Source organism: Mastigoproctus giganteus, chromosome 5, assembly GCF_048544385.1.
Source record: "Mastigoproctus giganteus isolate SK-2022 chromosome 5, ASM4854438v1, whole genome shotgun sequence".
Classification (NCBI taxonomy): Eukaryota; Metazoa; Arthropoda; class Arachnida; order Uropygi; family Thelyphonidae; genus Mastigoproctus; species Mastigoproctus giganteus.
Window position 1 is genome coordinate 204776373 of NC_143579.1, and position 22829 is coordinate 204799201.

A 22829-nucleotide genomic window follows, 5' to 3' on the forward strand; every position below is an offset into this window, starting at 1 on the left:
CAAAGTTTACAATTCTTTTAATAATTAAATAAAACAAGCAGTGGTGTATTTACAAAAATGCAACATATTAAAATCATCACATTTACAATAATTTCTTCTGAAAATAAAACCTGATTAAAATTATCGAATCAGCTGGAAGCACTAATAAATTAAATCTATCGATCATATGCCGTTACTCAAAATTTACATATATATCTAAGTACATATGTACAAGTTAACTTGCTACTCTATTTACTATCACACTGGTCTATAGTTTCCCTCTGGTTTGTGAAAGATTTGTCCTGTTAGAATTCGTCGCTTGAGTTCTTTCATTAACAAACCACATTCTCTATCTACTTTTTTTAATAATCCATGGTTTTCCAAAGCTCGTCTTGAAAGATAGGGGATTACTTCCTCAACAGGTCCATAAGGAACATATTTATACACTGAATAACCAGCCTGGCCTAAGAAAACCAAACAGAATATAATTACTGAATGAAGAAATGTCAAAATATGCAAAGAGAATATAGAACAAGTAACATTTGGTTAAAACAAATCAAGTGGCTTGATTCATTTTCACCACTGTATTATTTAATAACTTTATTCTCTTATGATTCATGTAAATTAAGACTGCTATAAGTGTGCTAAAAACTAGCACAGTAGTAATGCAACATTCTGTATTTAGCTGACACACCTGTTAAGCTAAGTGAATGATAATGAAGAGTAAGTAGGGTTTCTCAAAAGCTATGATTTTATTACAAGGATTTTTATTTTCTCTTATTCATTTAATTTTAATCAGTTTTATAAATATAGTTATAAAAACCAATTTGCACATATTTTGGAATTTATACACTTAAAAATGGCAAAATGTGCATGCAAATATTTTTATTTATTTATTTAATTTTATTGTTAGTTATTGGCGCATCGGCTTCTGTGGCCATAATGCACCTCCCAAGGTTTTTGCGCTACTCTGATCCATGCCCGAGGCGGGATTCGAACCGCGACCTTTGAGTTGCCAGGCAGGCACTTTAGCCACCCGATTAGCCTGGTCGGCGCATGCAAATATGCATTTATATTTAACTTTTAATATCACTGAACAATGAAAAAAAAAAAAAAAAACAGCATGATTTGTTATTAATAAAGATGTTTTATTCTGTATTAAGGAGTTAAAAATGGAAAAGAACTAATATGAAATCATGTCAGAAGTTACATACCTAACAATAATGTAATTAAATAAAATATTTTTTTTCACACAATCTTAAAAAATTAAGTCATTCAGAATGTTTTTTCCTAACACCAACTAAACAAAATAAAATAAAACTGAGTAACACACTGGAAGCTTTTGGTAGCATATGCTATTTCTTCAGCCATAAGTTTGTCTATTGTCATTGTGGGCAGTAGAGTAATGGAGGTAGGGAGGATTACAATTGTATATGACTATGACTCATAGTCATATACAATTCTACTCAAAATAATTTTGATATCATATATTTGGATCTTAGAAAGGCTTTTGCTACTGTTGCACATGGAAGACTGCAGCACAAATTGGAGCAGTGTGGCAGAGGCAAATTGCTGCTATGGATAAAGGGATGGTTGAGTGGAGAACACAGAGAGTGGTAATCAATGCAATGGACACTGCTCTTCGTGGACTAATGTTATTAGTGGAGTCCCACAGGGTTCAGTGTTGGCTCCATTGTTGTTTTCTGTATTTATTAATGATATTGATGATGGTATATCAGGCTTAATGTCCAAGTTTGCGGACGACAGGAAGGTTGCAGGGTTGTTAATGACACTAATGACAGCACGCTGATGCAACAGGATCTAGAAAAGTAGAGTAGCCCATGGTGTCTTGTCAATGATATACATGAATTTTTCCTAGCAGGGATAAGGAGGTGATTATTCCCTTGTATAAGGCAATGGTCAGGTCACACCTTGAATACTGTATATAGGTCCAGAGGCCTCATTTTAAGAAGGATGTAGAGCTGCTGGAACGCAGTGCTACATCCTTCAGAGTACAGAGAAGGGCAACAAGATTAGTGAATGGAACAAAGGGTTGCTCTTATGAAGAAAGGCTTAAGTTTTGTAAATTAGTGTCTGGAGACCAGGCACCTGTGAGGTGTATAAAGCCTTGAATGGTTTGAGCATGATCAATGCTGACGGGATTCTTTCTTCCTCAGAATAATCGCCTGAGAGGGCATAAATTCAAATTAAGGAAAGACAGTTGTAGGATAGATGTGCGGAAGCTTGCCTTTAGCCAATGGGTGGTTGATTGCCAGAAAATTAAGCCCATCTGTCACTGTAGAAGTTGATAGCTTAAATAGATTCAAGGCAGAACTAGATAATCATTTGGGGCATGAGTGGATGGGTGAAATGGATGGGGTTTTTTTGGTTGATGCTATATAAGCTTGCTTTCTTGCATCATGTGCCTATGCTAATGCTAAATTTGTAGATCACATGTGGGTTAAAAAGGTGGTAAACAATACAAGTCAAGCTGATCAAAATGATTTTAATATGTTTTGTGGAGAGTCAGAGAAATGATACACTTTAATGCTGTTAAATTAAGGTTCTACATTTCAGAAATAACAGCTGGAGAATAACTTATACACATATGTAGGGAAGGGATGACAGAATCAAAGGGTGTAAATGAGGAGAAAGAGACTTTGGTGTTATGATACTCAGACATGATGGTTACCAGAAATGTAAGCAGGTGGTCAGACCAGTTCATGGTGTTTTATCAAAAATTTACCATACAGCAACTAGAGAAAAGAGGTTTTCATTCCATTAACAAGTCAGTGATGAAACTGCAGTCTGGAATGTTATTTTCAGGTTCAGATGCTGCATTTAAAGATACTGTGCTTCTTGAAGGAGCCCAAAGATGGGTGACTTGTCTGGCAAGAATAGCAAAGGGAAGTCTCTACATGAGGAGACTACAAGGAAGTCTACACGAGGAGACTACAAAGATTTCAGCTATACCTTGGAAACTAGGTGTCTTAGGTGGGGATAGGTGGTTGCAAAATGAATGACAGTAGGATTTTCATAATGAAATGGGGCACAAAAATCATGGACCTAAATACAAACTGTTAGGGCACCAACAGCAGACCTAATGCCAAACCTCACCAAACCTCGAGAAACCTAGTAAAATTTAAGGGACAGTTGGATTGGTACCTTTTGGCAGTGGGAAAGGGATGTAGGCCGTACTAGCAAAGCTCTTTAGTATTGGTAAGGGGGGGGAATAGACCCCAACCACTCAACCAGTTTTTACAATTGACAGTTACCAAGCTAATTTATCAAATGAGCATCTTTCCGCCTTGGACATGGGGGAACAAGTGGACCTCCCCTGTGAAACCTACCAATGCATTCTGATGAAACTGAACATGTGATAAATCAGAGCAAAATCTGTGCCAAGTGTGCCTCTATCTGCAATACTTTCTGGCTAAAGAACAGCACAATTGGCTCCCTACTCTTTAGATACAGCTCTTTGCAATTTTTTTGTTTCAAAAATTAAATTAAGCTCAGATTTAATGACAATCTAGTTATCCAACTAAATAAGTACTACAAGAAATAATGAAATGAGTTCTAGAATTACTTCCAGCAATGGTAGAAGCACTAGATGCAAAGAAATCCCATGAGATAGCTTCTAAGTGAAACCATTCTTTTAAAATTTATGTATTACTTATTTTTTAAATTTATCTGTAGGAAATGTTTGGTAGCACTACATACACAATCTTCCTCTGTCTCCAGAGAAGGTCTTTTTTTTTTTTTTTTTTTTTTTTTTTTTATTTGGCAGCAGTGAATATTTCTTCTAAATAAATATTATCCCTGTATAAATTACAAAACCTCTCTATCAAAGAATACTGTTTCCATATGGAGGATGCACACTCAAAGCTCTTCTAAACAAAAAAAAAAAAAAAAGGCTCTTTTCAAGAAAGAGTAATCAAGTTAAAGACCTCCCCACTTAGCATTAGTAAAGACCACCCATTAGCATTAGTAGAGGCATATGATGCAAGAGAGCAAGCTTATATAGCATCAGCAAAAAAAAAAAAAAAAAAAATCCCTTCCCATTTCACCCATCTATTCACTCCTGAATTTTGTCTAGTTCAGCCTTGAATTTATTTAAGCTATCAACTTCCACGACAGATGGAAGTTTGTTCCACCAATCAACCACCCGCTGGCTAAATGCAAATTTCTTTACATCTATTCTACAACTGTCTTTTCTCAATTTTAATTCATGTCACCTCAAGGTGCAGAATCCGAGCAAGAGGAAGAATCCCATTGCATTGAGCTTGGTTAAACCATTCAAGGCTTTATACATCTCAGTCAAATCATCTCGCAGGTACCTTATCTCCAGACTCTGCAATTTGCAGAACTTAAACCATTCTTGGTAACAGCAAGCCTTTGTTCCACTCACTATCTCCTTGCCCTTCTCTGTACTCATTCTAGCAGCTCTACATCTTTCCTAAAATGAGGCCTCCAGACCTGTATGCAGCACAAGATGTGTCCTGACCACTGTCTTATACAATCACCTCCTTATCCCTGCTAGCAAAGTTCCCATATATCATTGACAAGACCCCATGAGCTACTTTTGCACATGTCTGCACTGCTCAGAAAACTTCATATCAGAATGGACAATTACTCCCAAGTCTTTTCATTCTCCACTACCCTAAGTGTAGTAGCAGACAGATGGTATGTTACTCTGGGGTTACTACTACCCATATACAGCACTTTGCATTTGCCAATGTTAAACTTTAGCTGCCACCTCTCAGCCCATCTGCTCAACTTTTTCCATATCCTGTTGCAGTAGCATACATTTTCTTATTGTCATTAACAACCCTACCAACTACTATCATCTGCAAACTTGAACATTAAGCTGATATACCTTTATCAATATCATTGATAAATACAGAAAATAGCAATGGGCCCAACATGGACCCCTGGAGGACACCACTAATAACATTAGTCCACGAAAAGCAGTGTCCATTGATTACCACCCTCTGCCTTCTCCCACTCAACCATCCCTTTATCGATTGCAGCAACTTACCCTGAATGCCATACTGCTCCAATTTGTACAGCAGTCTTCCATATGCAACAGTATCAAAGGCTTTCTTAAAATCCAAGTATATGATATCAAAATTATTTTTTGCATTGAGTTCCTTTGTGACCACATCATAGTATCCAATCAAATCGGTCAGACAAGACTTCCCCTTAACAAACCCCATGCTGTGTTTGAACTATAACTGCAGTCTTGTCTAGATGATCCTGCAATGCTTCTTTAACCAGTGCTTCCATTAATTTTCCCAGAACAGAAATTAAACAAACAGGCCTGTAATTACTCGTGTCACCTTTCGATCCCTCTTTGTGAATTGGGGATACATTTGCACATCTCCAGCTGTGGGGATCTTCCCTGAGTCCAAGGATGCCCTCATAATCATGGCTAAGGGCCTGCTTAGTTTCTTTGCTGCCTCCTTTAATATAATTGGATAGATCCCACCCACCCCAGGTGCCTTTCTTATGTCTAACTTCAACAATTTCTCCTCCACTGTGCTCTGAGTTATTACAAAATCCTTTAGCTCCCTGTTACAGTTTGATAAACTTCTGGCATTCTCCTCCCTTAATAACTCCTCATCTGTGAATGTAGAAAGTTTACATAAGATTCAAAATATTCATTCAGTTTGTCAGCTACCTGAGCAGAATCAACAACTGAACCCCCCAACATCAAGTTGGCCAATCTGATTCATCCCCTTCCTTCTAAAGTTTACATAAGTAAAGAAGTCTACTATTTTTCTTTGTACCCTTTGCCAAAGATTTCTCGTAATCTGGCTTTGCTTGCCTGATCTCCTTTGTGACTTGATTACAGACACAGAATTATATGCATCCCCGTGCATTTTTCTTCTCTACAAGTCTCATTAGTTCATCTGACATTTAGGCCTAAACTTTGAACAGTATTTTTTAATTGGTATGAAAAGCCTAGTAGCTTCCAAGATTAATTCCTTGAATGCTTCCCATTTAGAATTTACTGTTGGCAACATCATCACTTGATCTCACAGTATAGAATTTCAAAACTGTCTGAGATCGCTGTAGTCACCTTTACAAAAGCAAAAACCCTTCCCTTTACCCCTGATGGTAGAGTAAATCCCACATCAGTACAGTAATTACTGCCACCCAGTGGTTCCTTTACTGCAGATTCTTAATGCATGAATAATCACTGCTGGTAATCAGATCAAGAATATTACTCCCTCTAGTTGCCTCTCGTACATGCTGCTGCAGAAAACAATCATATAATAAATCCACAAAAGTCTTGCTAGTGTGAAGGTGGCCAACCCAAAAGTTCCAGTCATTATCTGGGAAGTTAAAATCACCCATTATAAGATCTGATTTACTGGTCCACTCTATTTCTCTGTACAGTTGACACCCTGTACACTTTCCACCTTATCAGAAATATTCAGTTTTTGATATAGTACTTCTGTAATTCTGCTTACTTTAACCTATTCATAATTCAACTCCAAACTCTCTAAACTTACTTTTCTTCTTCTACATTTATTTCCTCTATTCCCACTCTTTGGAACAACTCTCCTTCATATACATTTCTGGAAAACATAATTTTAGAAGTTCCAGCCTTTACAATTCTAAACATACAGTATTTGAGTACTATAAATAGTGCTTCTACCAGCCTTATAATCAAAGCAAGGACAAAATGTAGCATTAAAAAAAAAAAAAAAAAAAAAAAAAATGCAGCATCCAAAGATATAGGAAATAAGATAGTTATAAGAAGTACAGATATAACTTGTAGAAAAAACTGGATGCAGTAGAAAAACAGGACAATGTATGCATATCAAATGAACGTGTAAAAAGGTCACCCAACGGGATATATATATATTACCTGTGCTTGTTGATAAAATTTATAAATTACAAGAAATATAAGGTGTTTCAACTATACAGGAAATATACGATAATCAGAAGCGCTATATAAGTTTTCAAAAACCTTTTACGTTTGGATTAACATAAAAAAAACAAAAAAAACTTAACTCTTGTGGAACTAGGCATATAAAAATTAATAGGGTTAAATGTTTAAATGAAATAAAAATGGCTAATGAGGAATCATCTATATTTAAAATTATAAACTGTGCTAATTTTTTTTTTACTTTGGTGCTGCATGCTGTAAATTTTGCTTTTTGTGCATAATTTTGTAAACATAAAGGACTACTCTTTACAGAAGTTCAAGAAGCATAACTCTGCTCTTGATTTTTTTTAAATAACAAAGGTAGAAATTTAACTGAGTTCAATACCTAATAAAAAACTGACTTGATCACACATTCCTAGCAACTGTCCAAAGCATACTACCCTGTGTTCTGGTTTCAGACCTAACTCTTCCATCCTGCAAAAAAAAAAATTTTAAGGTGATTATAAATGTTTAAATAAATAAAATATGCACTTTAGTCAAGACTTAAATAAAACCAGCACTCACCTCATGATCCGTTTATTTAAGCCTTGATTAAAGTGCATATTTTCAGTCTTAACTTTCGGCATTTTAGGCTCTTGTTATTTTATTATAGTTAAATAAATAAATTAATTTAAAAAAAAAAGAACAGCTATGTGGTTGAATTAAGACAAGACAATTACTTACATGATATGGTGGTTTTAATGTTAATCCAAAAAATAGGTAAAGTTATATACTTTACTTATTGAAAATTGTAGTATGGTACTCATTGTTAGTGTATTAGTTTTCCATAAATCAAGGGTGCCACTAAATACATATAACCCACTAAATACATCTAACCCTATTAAATTTTATAAAATTCCATTAAAAATTCATGTTAAAGTAAAACTAAATGCAACAAGGCATCATATATTCAAGAGTATAAATTATCTATATAATATTGGTGTAAATACACCATAGATAAATTCTTAAATTAAAAAAACTATGCTAGTAGTGTAAAATGGCATCATTTTATCTGCATCTCATATTGTGCTCATCCTTCACAACGAGTTGCCATGTATTGCACTACCTCGAATAAGTAACACTTCACTAAAAGAGAAGACTACACTTGTCTGTAGTCTTCTCTTACTTACTTGTCTTCACTAAAAGAGAAGACAAGTAATAATAGTCTTCTCTTTTAGTGAAGACTTAAATAAAGACTTAAAGGCCTCCATAGTCAAGTGGTGAGGAGTGCAATAGCACACGCTCTTTGAGTAGACAGGGGTTCAAGCCCGACTGCTAAATACGGTCGATCTGCCAACCCGCACTGGACCAGCGTGGCGGATTATGGTCCATTTTCCCCTCAGCATGAAATGTTGAGGCGGCTTCCATCCTGCAGTGGGTTGATAATGGCTGCACTTTACCTTTTTTTTTTACCTTTTAGTGAAGCGTTACTTATTCGAGGTAGTGCAATACATGGCAACTTGTGAAGGATGAGCACAATATGAGATGCAGATAAAATGATGCCCTTTTACACTACTAATACTAATGTAATTTTTTCGTTTAAGAGTTATCTATGGTGTAATTACACTGATATTATATAGATAATTTATACTCTTGAACATATGATGCCTCGTTGCTTGTTTGTTTGTTATTTGGTTTTTAGGAGCATTAGCAACTAAGGCCATATTGCTCTGCGATGGTCATTCCCTGACCTTTCCGCATCCTCCGTATTTGGTGGTGACGGGCTCGAACCCCGGTCTAATCAAGAAGCATGTGCTATGCACTGCTGCTCCTTCCCACTTGGCTACGGAGGCGCCCACCTCGATGCATTTAGTTTTACTTTAACATTATCATGTAAGCCTTTTGGCATCTCTCATATTGTGAGATTATCTTTACAACTGGATTGTCATGTCTGCAATACCAGGGTACCTGCCCACCCATGGATGAGAGGCCTTGAGTTACTGTCCCTTTCATTCTTCTTCCACTCCTACTATAACTTTCCCTCTACCTTTTGCTTTTCTAAGTCTAATAGGGACAAGTGGATAGTAGAGTTATTATCCCACACATATACAAACAGCCTTGAAACAGTGACATCTGGGTGGTGGTGGTGGTGGTGTCCACTGAGAATAAGTAACAATAGTCTTCTCTTTTAGTGAAGCGTTACTTATTTTTTTTTTTTTTTTTTTTTTTGGTAGTTGTTGGCGCATCGGCTTCTGTGGCCATATTGCACCTCCCAAGGTTTTTGCAGTACTTTGATCCAAGCCCGAGGCGGGAATCGAACCCGCGACCTTTGGGTTGCCGGGCAGGTACTTTACCCACTCGGCTAGCCCGGTCGGCACGTTACTTATTCGAGGTAGTGCAATACATGGCAACTCATGAAGGATGAGCACAATATGAGATTCAGATAAAATGATGCCCTTTTACACTACTAATACTAATGTAGTTTTTTCGTTTAAGAGTTATCTATGGTGTATTTACACCAATATTATATTAAAAATTCATAAATTATATGAATCTTCATAAGCACTCATAGTAAGAATAATTTTTTTCTTTGGTAACAATTAATATGCTAATATTAATCAATAGATGGACACTAGTCCTGCATGATCATGAAAAGTTCAAGAGAAAAACTAACCTCAACAGTTTAATCAAAGCTGTTACACAATAGATAAAGCAAAATAAAAGAAGTTTACCTTTTTACAGTAAAACGGACAGTATCTTCATTATGAGATGCAATCATGATGCCTATTTTTCGATCTGCCCCACTTGCTACAATCTGCCGGAGGATTTCATTTAAGGTATTGTGATACATCTCACTTGTGGCTTCATAAGTAGGATTAATGGGATCTTCATAGCCTACCTCTTCAGCTCTTACTCTTTCCTGAAATAAAGCATTATTCTTTCTTTAATTTTATTATTTTTCAGTTTCTTACACAGAATCCTGAAAGCCACTTTCACAGAGTCAAAAATAAAACAATCTCTATCTTCTTGTTTTTTTTTTTTTTTTTTTTTTTTGTCAATAAATTATTAGTATTGCAAAAATATCTCTAATGTTTACTGTGGAAGTACAAGGCCAGCAGAACTTTCCTTCTCACATAGTCCTTTAATAGTCACCATCTTCTCTAATAGCCACCATTTACCTGCCATAGATAATTTTGCAAGCTGTTCTCACTGAAATAAAATTTCTCCTATGATATACACAGCAATTGAAAAGACCGAAAGTCCCCCCCCCTTTTGTAGTATAGTTTCAATGGACAGGCCTTAATTATTTGCTATATAAAACAATTTATTTACTGCAGTAATAATATTTACAATAGGAAGGTGAGCAAAATATAGCCTGTAGGATAGATAAGGCCACTGGATATAGGACAGTGAAGTAGTTAAATCAGGTTCAAGGATGCTCAGAAATTAATAATTTGCTTATTTATGAAGTTGCTGATTCTTTTGAACTACATTATGTGAGGTGAATATTTATTATTTAATTTTATCAATTATTAAGAATTGCAGTCTTTACATATTAACTGTGAATTATGCAGAGTTATCCATTTAACACACAATCCATTAGTCGATATGCATTTCAAGGTAAATAGAGCAACAGTGTACATTACATCATCAAATATGGAATGAGATTTTTTTAGATTGGTGGCAGGATGCAGTCTCATTATGAGAGTTGTGGTATATGAGAAGCAATACAGCATTTATTAGTGTGATGCGTAATATGGGTATTTTCCAAGGAGAAAAAGTGTTTATTTTGTCACTTCCAGCTATTTTATCTGTGGGTGCAGTAAAGAATAAGACTTACAAAAGCAACTCTCATGCTCTGTATGAACTGATGCAAAACATTGTGAATGGCATTTACGTCACTGATGACATTCTTCATAGAATATAAAAGTGAATGATTATCTACACAAGAAAGGTGTTAATAACAGTTGAAATTTAAATCATGTTAATTTTTCATATATTGTTATATTGAAAACCAAATTGCTTTTTTAATTGAATACTATGTTATTATATTATACAGTATCATATTAACCTATAAAATATTGTTTCAGTAATTCAAAGGTATATTTTTCTCACAATGCTCTCCAGCACATGGTAACTTTAAATATTCCCCTGAAAAAGTGACTGCTCACTCTGATTTACACATGCACATACACACAGCATGTCACAGGATGGCTTAATGTGGAATAAAGGAAGATGTTACACAAATGAATGTCTATACCAGAAAAAAAAAAAAAAAAAAAAATGTATGGACCACTGTCCATGCATTTTTGCATCTTTACGCAGCCAATACACGAGCACCAATTGTGGTGCTCATGTATTGGTTGTCTTAAAACAATTGAAATGGGTTACTTTTTTCAGGGGAATATGCTAAAAAACAGCTAAAATTATATCTGTACTGAGGTATAAAAATAAAATTTCACTTAAATATTACATGGTCACAATACCACAAAATTAAGAGTATACAGGTAAAAGAGTCCATGTTAGATCCAGATGAGAAATATATATTACCAAAGACCAAATAACGTTACATAGCAAATTTTCAAAAAGGTTCTCTTTATCCAAATTTCATGGTGTTTCTTTATGAATTTCAGCATGCTGGTACACAACCTTAAGTTTTGTATAGCATCAATGGGTTGCCCCAAAATGAAAGAAAGGTAATTATGCAATAAGAATACATTAGATCTATTAAAAATGTTTAGCTTCAGGACAGAATAGAGTATTAACCTTTGTTATAAGTAAACAACAAGCTAAAAAAAAAAATCATGAATTAAAAAGACTCCAGAGACCCCAGCCCCATTCAGTCACTGACTGAATGGGGCTGGGGTCTTTTAACCTTTCCTTTTTTTGAGACTTTGCTTTGCTGCTTGGCACTGCCTTTTATTAATTTTTCACGGAATTCAAAATTCTCACTTTTGGTTCCCTCTCCCAAAATTATATTGTTTCAGTTAATTTATATTTTAATTTTATATTCAAGGTTTGAAATAAAATTATTAGAGGTGACGAGATTTGGTGAGATTCCAAATGTGGGTATTTATATGTTTTTAGTTCATTTATGCAGCTTTTCTGGGTCAGGAAAGTGTCTGCTTATGCGTTATCATAGTGTAGGGTCATAGCCACTTTGTAAGGGGTTTAGTACAGTAACAGAGATATATCACCACACTGGTTTCTCAGAGTTTTCCACTTCCAAAAATTCTCTTCTAGTCAGTTATTATGTAATTTATTTAGAATAAATTTATGTTATTGTTATTTGGTTTTTAGAAGCATTAGCAACTAAGGCCATATTGCTCCGGGATATGCGGTGGTCATTCCCTGACCTTTCCGCATCCTCCGTATTTGGTGGTGACGGGCTCGAACCCCGGTCTAATCAAGAAGCATAAATTTATGTCTGAAAGAAGTGCCCTCTCACTGACATTTCTAGCTATCCTTCTTTCTTCAACAACTTCATTCACTTTACATAAGGATCTCCTTAAAAATTTCAATAAAAAAAAATTTGGATCCCCCCCCCAACACACTTCATTCACTTGGCAACTGCTAGAATATTAGGACCACCTATACATTTTACAACCATAATGTTTTAACTTAATATATATAAGGGTACTTGATACATGTAATGTTTTAACTTAATACATATACTTGTTTGCGGGGGGGGGGGAGGATTCACAGACTAAAAGAAGCCAAGGCAGAGGCAAAAGTTGTTTGTTATTTGGTTTTTTTAGGAGCATTAGCAACTAAGGCCATATTGCTCCTGGGATATGCAGTGGTCATTCTCTGACGTTTCCGCATCCTCCGTATTTGGTGGTCACGGGCTTGAACCCCAGTATAATCAAGAAGCGTATGCTACGCACTGCTGCTCCTGCCCACCTGGCTACAGAGGCACCGAGGCGAAAGTGATTCTTGTACTGCTTCTATTGTAAGGAGCAGCAGCCTAGATAGCAGGTTGCTGGGAGTCATCGTGGAACAAGTAAATATATGGGCTGTGTTAGGGTAACTAAGAGTAAGAACAGGTGCATGTATACTTGCATGTACACCAATGCTAGAAGTATAGTAAATAAATTTGATGAATTTTAAGTGCTGATCAAGACATCAAAGGCAAATATTGTTAGGATATCAGAGACATGGTGTCACACAGATATAAGCATTCCAGAAGTGGAAATTTGAGGAGTATACCGTGTACAGAAAGGATAGACAGGGAGGAAGAGTTATGCTGTTAGTTAAGAAACAAAATCTAAGAAAGTGCATCCAGTTGATATGGGTGGACAGTGCAAGTTGAGTCAGTTTGGTGTGACATAAACACTGGGAAAGGGGAAATGAGAGTAGGAATGTGTTATAGGCCTAATGACTCTGATGAGTACAACGAACAATTGTGCAGAGAAATAGAGTGGGCCAGTAAATCACATTGTCTTGTAATGGGGGAATTTTAGCTTTCCAGATATTGGCTGGAACTTGTGAGTGGGTCACTCACATGCTACCAAGAGTTTTTTGGATTTATTGGAGGATTTTTTTCTACAGAAAAATGTTCGAGGGACAACCAGAGGGAGTAATACTCTTTATCTGATTATCAGCAGTGATTATTTATGCATTAAGAATTTGCAGATAAAGGAACCACTGGGTGACAGTGAACACAGTGTTCTGATGTATGATTTACTTAAAGATGTAACTACCAGCAAGGGTAAAGGGAAGGGTTTTTGCTTTCGTAAAGGTGACTACAGTGGTCTCAGACAGTTTTTAAATTCTATACAGTAGGATCCACTGATGATGTTACCAACGGTGAATTCTAAATGGGAAGCCTTCAAGGAATTAATCTTAGAAGCTACTAGGCTTTTCATACCAACAAAGAAATATTGTTCAAGATTTAGACCTAAATGGATGTCACAAGAACTAATGAGGCTCATGGCAGAGAAGAAAAATGTGTGGGATGCATATAAATTATCAGGTGACACAGAAGCCTATGGCAGATATAAGCTAGTCTGTAATCAAGTCACAAAGGAGGTTAGGCAGGTGAAGGCTGATTACAAGAAATCCTTGGCAAAGGATGCAAAGAAAAACAACAAAGACTTCTTTACTTATGTAAACTGTAGAAGGAAGGGGATGAATCAGATTGGTAACTTGATGTTGGTGGATTGTCTGTTGATGATCCTGCTCAGATAGCAGACAAACTGAATGAGTATTTTGCATATACATTCACCCATGAGGAATTCTGTAAGGAAGGAAAGGACAGAAGTTTACTAAACTTTAACAGGGAGCTAAATGATTTTGTAATAACAGAGAGCAAAGTGGAGGAAAAATTGTTGAAGTTAAAATAAAAAAAGCACCTGGGGCAGATGGAATCTATCCAGTTATATTAAAGGAGGCAGCAAGAGAACTTAACAAACCCCTATCCATAATTATGAGAGCATCCTTAGATTCAGGGAAGGTCCCATGGACTGGAAATGTGCAAATGTATCCTCAATTCACAAAGGGGGTTCTCAAAGGGTGACACAAATAATTATAGATCTGTTAGTTTAAATTTTGTTGCAGAGAAATTAATGGAAGCACTGGTTAAAGAAGAACTGCAGGATCATCTAGACAAGACTGCAGTTATAGTGCAGACACAGCATGGGTTTGTTAAGGGGAAGTCTTGTCTGACCAATTTGATTGGATACTATGATGTGGTCACAAAGGAACTGGATGCAATAAATAATTCTGATATCATATACAGTCAGTCGATAACACGTGTTCACACTACACGAATTCGATCATACACAATTTATAAATAGGGGAACGATATTGTATATAACACGAACTGAATTTGTTTGTGCACCATTTGCCTTTGTGTTTACAAGAAATGGCAGTCGAACGCGGAATCACCCCAACTGAACGCAACAATAGGAATAAAGAGAAGATTCTGAAAATGTATTTATGTTTTTTATATCAGTGAAGGAAACACATTCCACCACAATAACGTAAAAACCCACACAATTCCAGCTATTGGTATTATCATAAATGCAATTAGATCGAGTTTACTACCAGTTTATAACAGATTCCTCTAGCAGAAATGCAACTGGAAATTGTTTTATTGTTTTATGATAGTGACCTCCAGAAATGTGCTTTAGTAAAATGTAAGCTAGCAAGGTGTTAATAGCCTGTCTCTGCCTTTACAGAGAAATGTTTATTCAGTTGCTACACGTGCCAGCTTTGTTTATGTGTATCAAGCGTGCCTCCTCATTTTGTAATTGTGCCTTATTCCCTACAAATTAATAAAATACTTAAAAGGTGCGAAAAGGAAGCATCCTGGTAAAGATACTACAGATTCAGAGAGAAAAAGAAAAGCAATATGGATAGACAGAGGTAGACTGGGTCAAAAATTTTTTACCGGGGACAATTTGTAGCGGCCTTATACTAGCGTTTATGGCCAAAATCACACCAGCCGGCATTGTCTTCTGGCCTCCGGCCCACTGGGGTTTCCCCAGTAAGGCTTATGGCCAGTCTGCCTCTGTCGATAGAGAAAAAAAATATGAAATTGTGAAACGCTTTGAGCAAAATGAAAGAACATGCAATACTGTTCATGTTACAGGCCTAAATAAAGCAATGTCAAGAATTAGAAAGAATGCAGAGAAAATAAAAACAACTTTCACAGCAGGAACAACTCAAAGTGTAATAAAATCCATTAGATCAAGACACAAAGAATTGGAAGAGATGGAATGGCTGTAATCTGTTTGGATAGATCAAACTAAGGACAAGTTTGCTTACGATAGAAGCAAAAGCACTAGCGATATTTTATTACATAATAGTCGTAATAAAATACGTAAGTATTTTATTACGATTATTTATCGTGTTTGGTAATGTTTTGCGTTCAATCTTGGGTGGTTGACACCTAACCCTATTTTTCCCGTAGGGCCTGTTATTTATATTGCACAATTTTTCATTGAATGAGGGCTTCTAGGAACATAACTATCATGCTATACGAGGTCTGACTGTACTTGGATTTTAGGAAAGCTTTTCATACAGTTGCACAAGGAAGACTACTGTATGAATTGGAGCAGTATGGCATTGAGGACAAGTTGGGTGGTAGAGGCTGACAGTCTGGAGAAATTCAAGGGAGAGCAAATTTGTATTACTAAAATGAGACAATGTGATTCAAAAACATTTCTGTATGCACTGTAGTACTGTCTTGTTGAAACCTGATATTTTGCAAGTTGACTCCTTTTTGGTGAAGATTCTTTCTTAAAAATTCTTGCAACATGTTTACTTACAGGGCTGAAGTTACTGTGACAACTTAGCCATTAGCATTTTCATGAAAATATGGACTAATAATGCCAAAAGCAGGTAACCCACACCAAACATTAACTTTATGGCTGTGAAGTGTATTTATAAATGATATTGATGATGGTATATCAAGCTTAATGTCCAAGTTTGCAGACGATACAAAGGTTGGCAGGGTTGTCAAGGACACTACTGACACTATGCTACTGCAACAGGATCTGGAAAGGTTAAGCAGATGGGCTGAGAGGTGGCAAATGAAGTTTAACATTGACAAATGTAAAGTACTACACATGGGAAACAGCAACCCCAGAGCAACGTATCAACTCTGTGGTACTACACTGACAGTGGTAGAGAATGAAAGGGACTTGGGGGTGGTTGTGCAGGCAGATATGAAGTTCTCTGAGCAGTGCAGACGGGCTGCAAGAGTAGCTCATGGAGTATTGTCAATGATATACAGGAATTTTTCCAGCAGGGATAAGGAAGTGATTATTCCCTTGTATAAGGCAATGGTCAGGCCACACCTAGAGTACTGTATACAGGTCTGGAGGCCTCATTTCAAGAAGGATGTAGAGCTGCTGGAACGAGTACAGAGAAGGGCAACAAGATTAGTGAATGGAACAAAGGGGTGCTCTTACGAAGAAAGGCTTAAGTTTTGCAAATTACAGTGTCTGAAGACTAGGCACCAGCGAGGTGATCTGATAGAGGTGTATAAAGCCTTGAATGGTTTGAGCATGCTCAATGCTGATGGGATTCTTCCTCTAGCTCAGAAAAATCACCTGAGAGAGCATAAAATCAAATAGAGGAAAGACAGATGTAGGATAGATGTGCGGAAATTTGCCTTTAGCCAGCGGGTGGTTGGTTGGTGGAACAAACTTCCATCCCTTGTAGTGGAGGTTGATAGCGTAAATAAGTTTAAGGCTCAGCTGGACAGGTATTTTGAACGAACAGAGGGGTGAAGTGGAAGTGGGTTTTTTTTTTTTTTTTTTTGGCTGATGCTGCATAAGCTTGCTTTCTTGCATCAAATGCCTCTACTAATGCTAATGCTAAGTGGTTGGTCATGAAGATGACATGGATTTTCGGCTACCCCATTATCTAAAATTTTATTTGCATACTCATACAAATGAAAGTTGGCCTTGCCACTCATGATTAAATGACTAATCAAGTATGGATCATTATTCACTTTCTGTAGAAACAGATTGCAGAAATTCAAATGTGTATTCCAATCATGAACAAGTAATTGTTAAACCATTTGCATTTTATACACATGGTACTTTAAATCAACGTGCAATATATGGTGTATATTTCATTCTAATATGTTACAATTCTCTTGATTAATGACTAACACATTTCAGGAATATAATTTTGCTGATTCTTTCAATGCTTTCTAGATTATGCATCTAACCTGGAGGCTTCATATCTGTTACAGATGCTGTTTTCTAAATTTGTATGTGTTATGGTCTTTCAACGATGGAATACTACCATTTCTTCCAATGGTGAATACTCAACAACAGAGTCACCTGATTAAAAAATTTTTCGACAGAAATTGCAATGTTTATTTGACCACACTCCATTTTTATTGAATGCTTTAATGCACTCTACTCCAGGATACAAACTGCAACACATACATTGCAAATGCTACAAAATGGCATCACTTTTTAGAGAGGCAATTGTTTTTGCTTGACCCTGTATAATAATCACAAAAATAGCAGAATTAATCTGAACATAACTTATATCTTCATTTGGCAGTCAAAGCAAAAATTGCAAGGAAGTAAAATCATAAGAATACTACTGGGTCTTATACATAACAGTATTAGCACTCATTTCAGTAATACATATAAATGCCACAAAAACATAAAACCTTCAGCTACCACCAAAATATTGATTCTAGAGAAAAACCAATAACACCACCATTGGATTCAGAAACAGTTAAATATAAACAAACTTTACTGTCATATGGTGTAACAGGAATACTTATAATGAAGAAAGTGAGGAAAATATGAAGACACTGAACTATCAATCTTTTTCAAGGAGTATCATCAGCTGCATTTGATCAGTTGGCTGTACAAGCATTACTGAAGGCATCGATATAGCTAATATGTGTATACATGGGTCATTCCAAGACAGATGGAACCAAAATATGTTTTGATAGTGTAAACTTAATATTACCATATGAGCAAACTGGGAAAGCAATGTAAAAGAGTGGTTCAAGACTGATGTGGATTTAATTTTAATTTTTAAAAAATTTCTTTTAAAGGTATGTGCAACTAGAACAACAAGCCACTCTTTGTAGCAGATGGTCAAACACTGCTCTCAGACTACCATTGGCATGTAGGTCCTCTTCACATACATATCTGAGGCAGTAATTGATTGGAGAGGCCTTTAGGAACTGCTGTAGCCTGATGAAATGTGAAATCAAATTTTCTTATATCTAGCCTTAAATTATCTTTACTTAACATGAGTCTGTATTCCTATTGTTTGCATCATCCAATGCTGCTTGACAAAATTAAAGAACACATAGAAAACTTGGTGTAACTTGTGCAGCTTGCAATGAACTGGGACAAAATTTAGTGTGGTTGTGTACCATAGAATGATGAAATGAGGAAACAGAGAGAAGCTTCAGACAGATATAAGGGGCATTTATAGGGGATGTACATGAATTACCAAAAAGGTCATATTATAGAAGTTCATATAAGATGCTCGAAAATATGGTTACATGAAATTCTCTGATGGCCAAACATACCCAACAGCAGTGAACAATGTTAGATATAAATGTGTCTATAAGATTCTCTAGCAACAAAACCCCTTCTTCCACCAGCACAGACCTTATCTCACCAAGTGACCGAGGAATTGGCTCTCGGTGCAACGCAATGTCCAAGGGCATCCCACATACGTTCGATAGGATTTAAGTCTGGTGATCATGCTAGCCACGGCAGACGCTGGACTTCTTCAGTTTCAACATATTCCTCCAACACTTGAGCTCTATGTGCAGTGGTGTAGTCATACATGGAAAGAAAATCTGGCCAACTGCACACCTAAAAAGTTGTACACAGGGTTTGAGGATCTGTTATCGGTACCTCTGCATGTTATGGTACCCCTATCAAAAACATGAAAAGGGATGAAGTCACTGATCATTATTCCACTCCCCACACGGAGGAATTATTAAGGTTTGAAAATGGCAGAAGGTTATCAAATTGTAGCAGGATACTTAATGATTCTGTAATAAAACTGAGGTGGAGGAGAACTTGAAGTTAAACATAAGAAAAGCACGTGGGGTGGATGGGATCTATCCAGTTATATTAAAGGAGGCAGCAAAGCAACTAAGCAAACCCTTAGCCATAATTATGAGTGCATCCTTGGACTCAGGGGAGGTTCCCACGGACTCGAGATGTGCAAATGTATCTCTAATTCACAAAGATATGATATTCAAGATTAGATCTAACTATTAATTGGAACAGTGGGATAATTATCTCTATATTATCTTTAGCATAACTATATGATAATTATTTTGCAAACAAATTTATTTTTGTGAAATGGAGCAGAAAATAAGAGTTTGGCTGTCTTACCTGCTCCATGTATGCTCCTCGAACTAACTTTGCACCAAAATAAAAACCTTGCCTCCTTGCTAACTCAAGATCTAATGTAACATTATTGTAGGCTTCCTAGGTGAAATGGAAAATAATACAGAAATCAGTATTTTACCTGCAATTTAACCCATAATTCATTCTAATTATACAAGCTGACCGAAATTTGTCTGAAACAAAATTTTCTTGCTTCAGCCAAAAAAAAAAAAAAAACATGCACCAACTACTTGTACCCCCTTTCCAAAGCTCAAATTATAACATGGGACATATGATTTGTAAATTGCCTTATTTTGTTAATATGGAGAAAATAAAATTATATTTTTAACAAGTAGATATAACTGGCTTTTATTTCATTCTTTATATCTTAGAGCTTATGACATTTTATGCTTTCTTAAAGTTTGTTTTATTTGCTTTTTTTTTTTTTTTTTGATTTGTAGAGATTAGTTTGTGTTTTGCCAAATCAGTCAGTTGTAAATTTAATATGCAATATCAAACTTCATTTTTATGCCTATGTGCATATGATACCAGTATCGACTGCAACATTTGGTTCCTTGTGGCTGGCATAATGGTTGCAATTGCTAATCCTCCACTGTGTGTAAAAGGTGTGTATTTGATTCCTGTCTAGACAGGAAGAACTTTTCTTTCTTCTTTTAATGCTTTGACCATATCAAAATCTCAGGCAAGGGATGTACAGGTTCTCTCAGAAAGTCAGGACTTTCAGCTTTCACCCAACAAAGCAGTATCAAACATAGAATATATATATATATAACCATAGATTGGCAGGTGCTTTGTGAATTAGCTACACTGGTGTAAAATCTAAACTGGGTTAAGTGAGATGCAGTATTGTAAGCAATCAGCAACTACATTTTCCTTCTAAAATGTACATTTGAATCACTACAAATGATATAAGGATTTATCTGTATGAGTTAAAACAGCAGATTTGCACCTTTTTTTCACAAAAGATGTAACCATACAGACAGAAATATTGACTAAACAATTATTTAGACTTTTGTTTATTAAATAAATTTAGTAGTTGCTTATTAAAACAGCACTGTCAACAACATTGTCCCTTAAAAAGCTGGTTGTGCATGTAATTTGGAAAAAGTGCAGTTTTGCACATAACCAGCAAACACAATAAACGTTGGCTAGAAATTGAGCTATCTCATGTTGCAAAGCAATTCATAAGTTGTCTCAATATTGCACCAGCACTCAGACAGAACACATTACTTCTACTGAAGTAAAAATATAATGCTTTTTTTTTTTTAAATATATACCAGTACCCAGAAGGCTGTTTTGGTGCATTTTAGGAATGTGATACGTATTTTATCCTGCAGGATTACTATACAGGGTGTTTCAAAAATGATGATCAATAATTTAAAGGTGAAAAGTACAAACTAAAATAAGCAAAAAAGTCCCAGTGAACATTGGGCCGCAAATGAACTGTTTTCGAGATAACACACATTTTCTGTTAAGATCTGCCACTGACTATGGGAGCACTAGTTTGGCAAAAAGCTATGAATTCTTTGCTAAAGGTGGTTTTATTAAACATAATATAGTGCATTTTTAATTTTTGTTTCAACACTGCAGGATTTTATAGATGCTACATGATATTCTTTCTAACACCCTTTCCTCAATATCAGGTGTGCTGCTTCTGGGCCTACCTGATCGTACTCAATGTGCAGAGCACCCATGTTCTCTAAGGGTTGATGTAGACTGATGAATGTGTACCTGTTGGGCTGCCTTCGGCAGGGAAACATTTCATGGCACAAACGTGCAGCCTCAAGTGCACTGCCATTGGCTTTACCATACATGAAGTGCATGTCCACATACTCTTCATTGCTGTAACCTCTTTTCATGTTGACTATCCTTTGACAAATGCTAGTATGCCTGTTACATCTCAGAGCATCGAGAGAGGGGAAACAGAGAGAATGAGCATAACCTAACCTAAACAAACAAGTCACTGGTGGATCCCAACTAGAAATGTGCAATATCTCGAAAACGATTCACTTAAGGACCCATGTTTACTAGGCTTTTTTTGCATATTGTTGTCTGTACAGTTCACCTTTAAATTATTGACCATCACTTTTGAAACACCCTGTATAATAGAACAGGAAAAAAAAAGAGAGAGAGAAAAAAAAGAATGAAAATATGAGAGTAAAGCACACATGAAATAAAAATGAAGCCATATTCCATCTAGTTCAGTTCTTTCTTTTAGGTCAGATACTCAGACAAATACATTCATCATGGTTTAAAAATCTTGTTGCACATATTCACTTTCCATTAAAGGATCTATCTGAGAAACCTCATACATCACGGCTATTTCATTTTGTTGTGTTTTTTTTTTAAAGAAATACAGGCAACCTCCATATAACACAGTACTTCTACAACACAGTTTTGCTCTTACACAATCGATAAATTGCGGCAATCCTCACACAACACTGTACTTATATAACAAGGTTAGAGAATTTTGGCAAACCTTACATAACAGGGTATTTTTGAGATTTTGTGCATGGAAAACCCTGCTATTATGTTGGATGTAATTTTTCAACATTTCCACTCTTTTTGAATCCCCACTGTTGATTCTCTGGTCAAAAAAAATATTAAGAAATCTCTGTATTTTTTTTTTGTTGGGAAATCCCTGTGTTATGTTTTGTGCTATCAAACTTGTGTGGAAAAATCTAGATTTCAAAGTTTTATTACTATTGGATAGCATGCCAGGCCATCCAAAAGATTTAAGTCATCCAAACATTGAAGTTATGTTTCTACCACCACAGTTGTACTAGGTTAATACAACTTCTTTCATTCAGCCATTAGATCAAGGCATTAATATCAACCTTTAAAACCCATTACATCAGAAAATCATTAAAATGGATTTTGGAAAAAATTTATTAAGAATCTATTGAATTAATGGAGGCATGGAAACATTTCTCAATTGTAGACTGTATCAGAATCATAGCTTTATCGCTTAAAGAAGTAAAACTGTCAACGTTAAATGCGTGTGGAAAAATGTATGGCCAGAGTCAGTTCATTCAGGAAATATGGTTGAACTGGCAGAAAACGGAATCGGTGTGAGAGTAGAACTTGCTACATCGGTAGGAGGGGAAGGC

The 22829-nt window shown here is 35.9% G+C and overlaps 1 protein-coding gene across 1 annotated transcript in view; it reads right to left on the minus strand.

Annotated features, from left to right (window-relative positions):
* Positions 1 to 237: 237 nt before the first annotated feature.
* The window catches only part of LOC150086025 (proline dehydrogenase 1, mitochondrial-like), a 116989-nt gene continuing 94397 nt past the window's right edge, over positions 238 to 22829 (minus strand). Inside the window, exons 10-13 of the mRNA XM_090373654.1 lie at positions 19705 to 19800; positions 9589 to 9776; positions 7263 to 7351; positions 238 to 443 (exon numbers count right to left, since the gene is read on the minus strand). Coding sequence (XP_090229780.1) covers positions 238 to 443; positions 7263 to 7351; positions 9589 to 9776; positions 19705 to 19800 — 579 coding nt within the window. The remainder of the gene's footprint in view (positions 444 to 7262; positions 7352 to 9588; positions 9777 to 19704; positions 19801 to 22829) is intronic.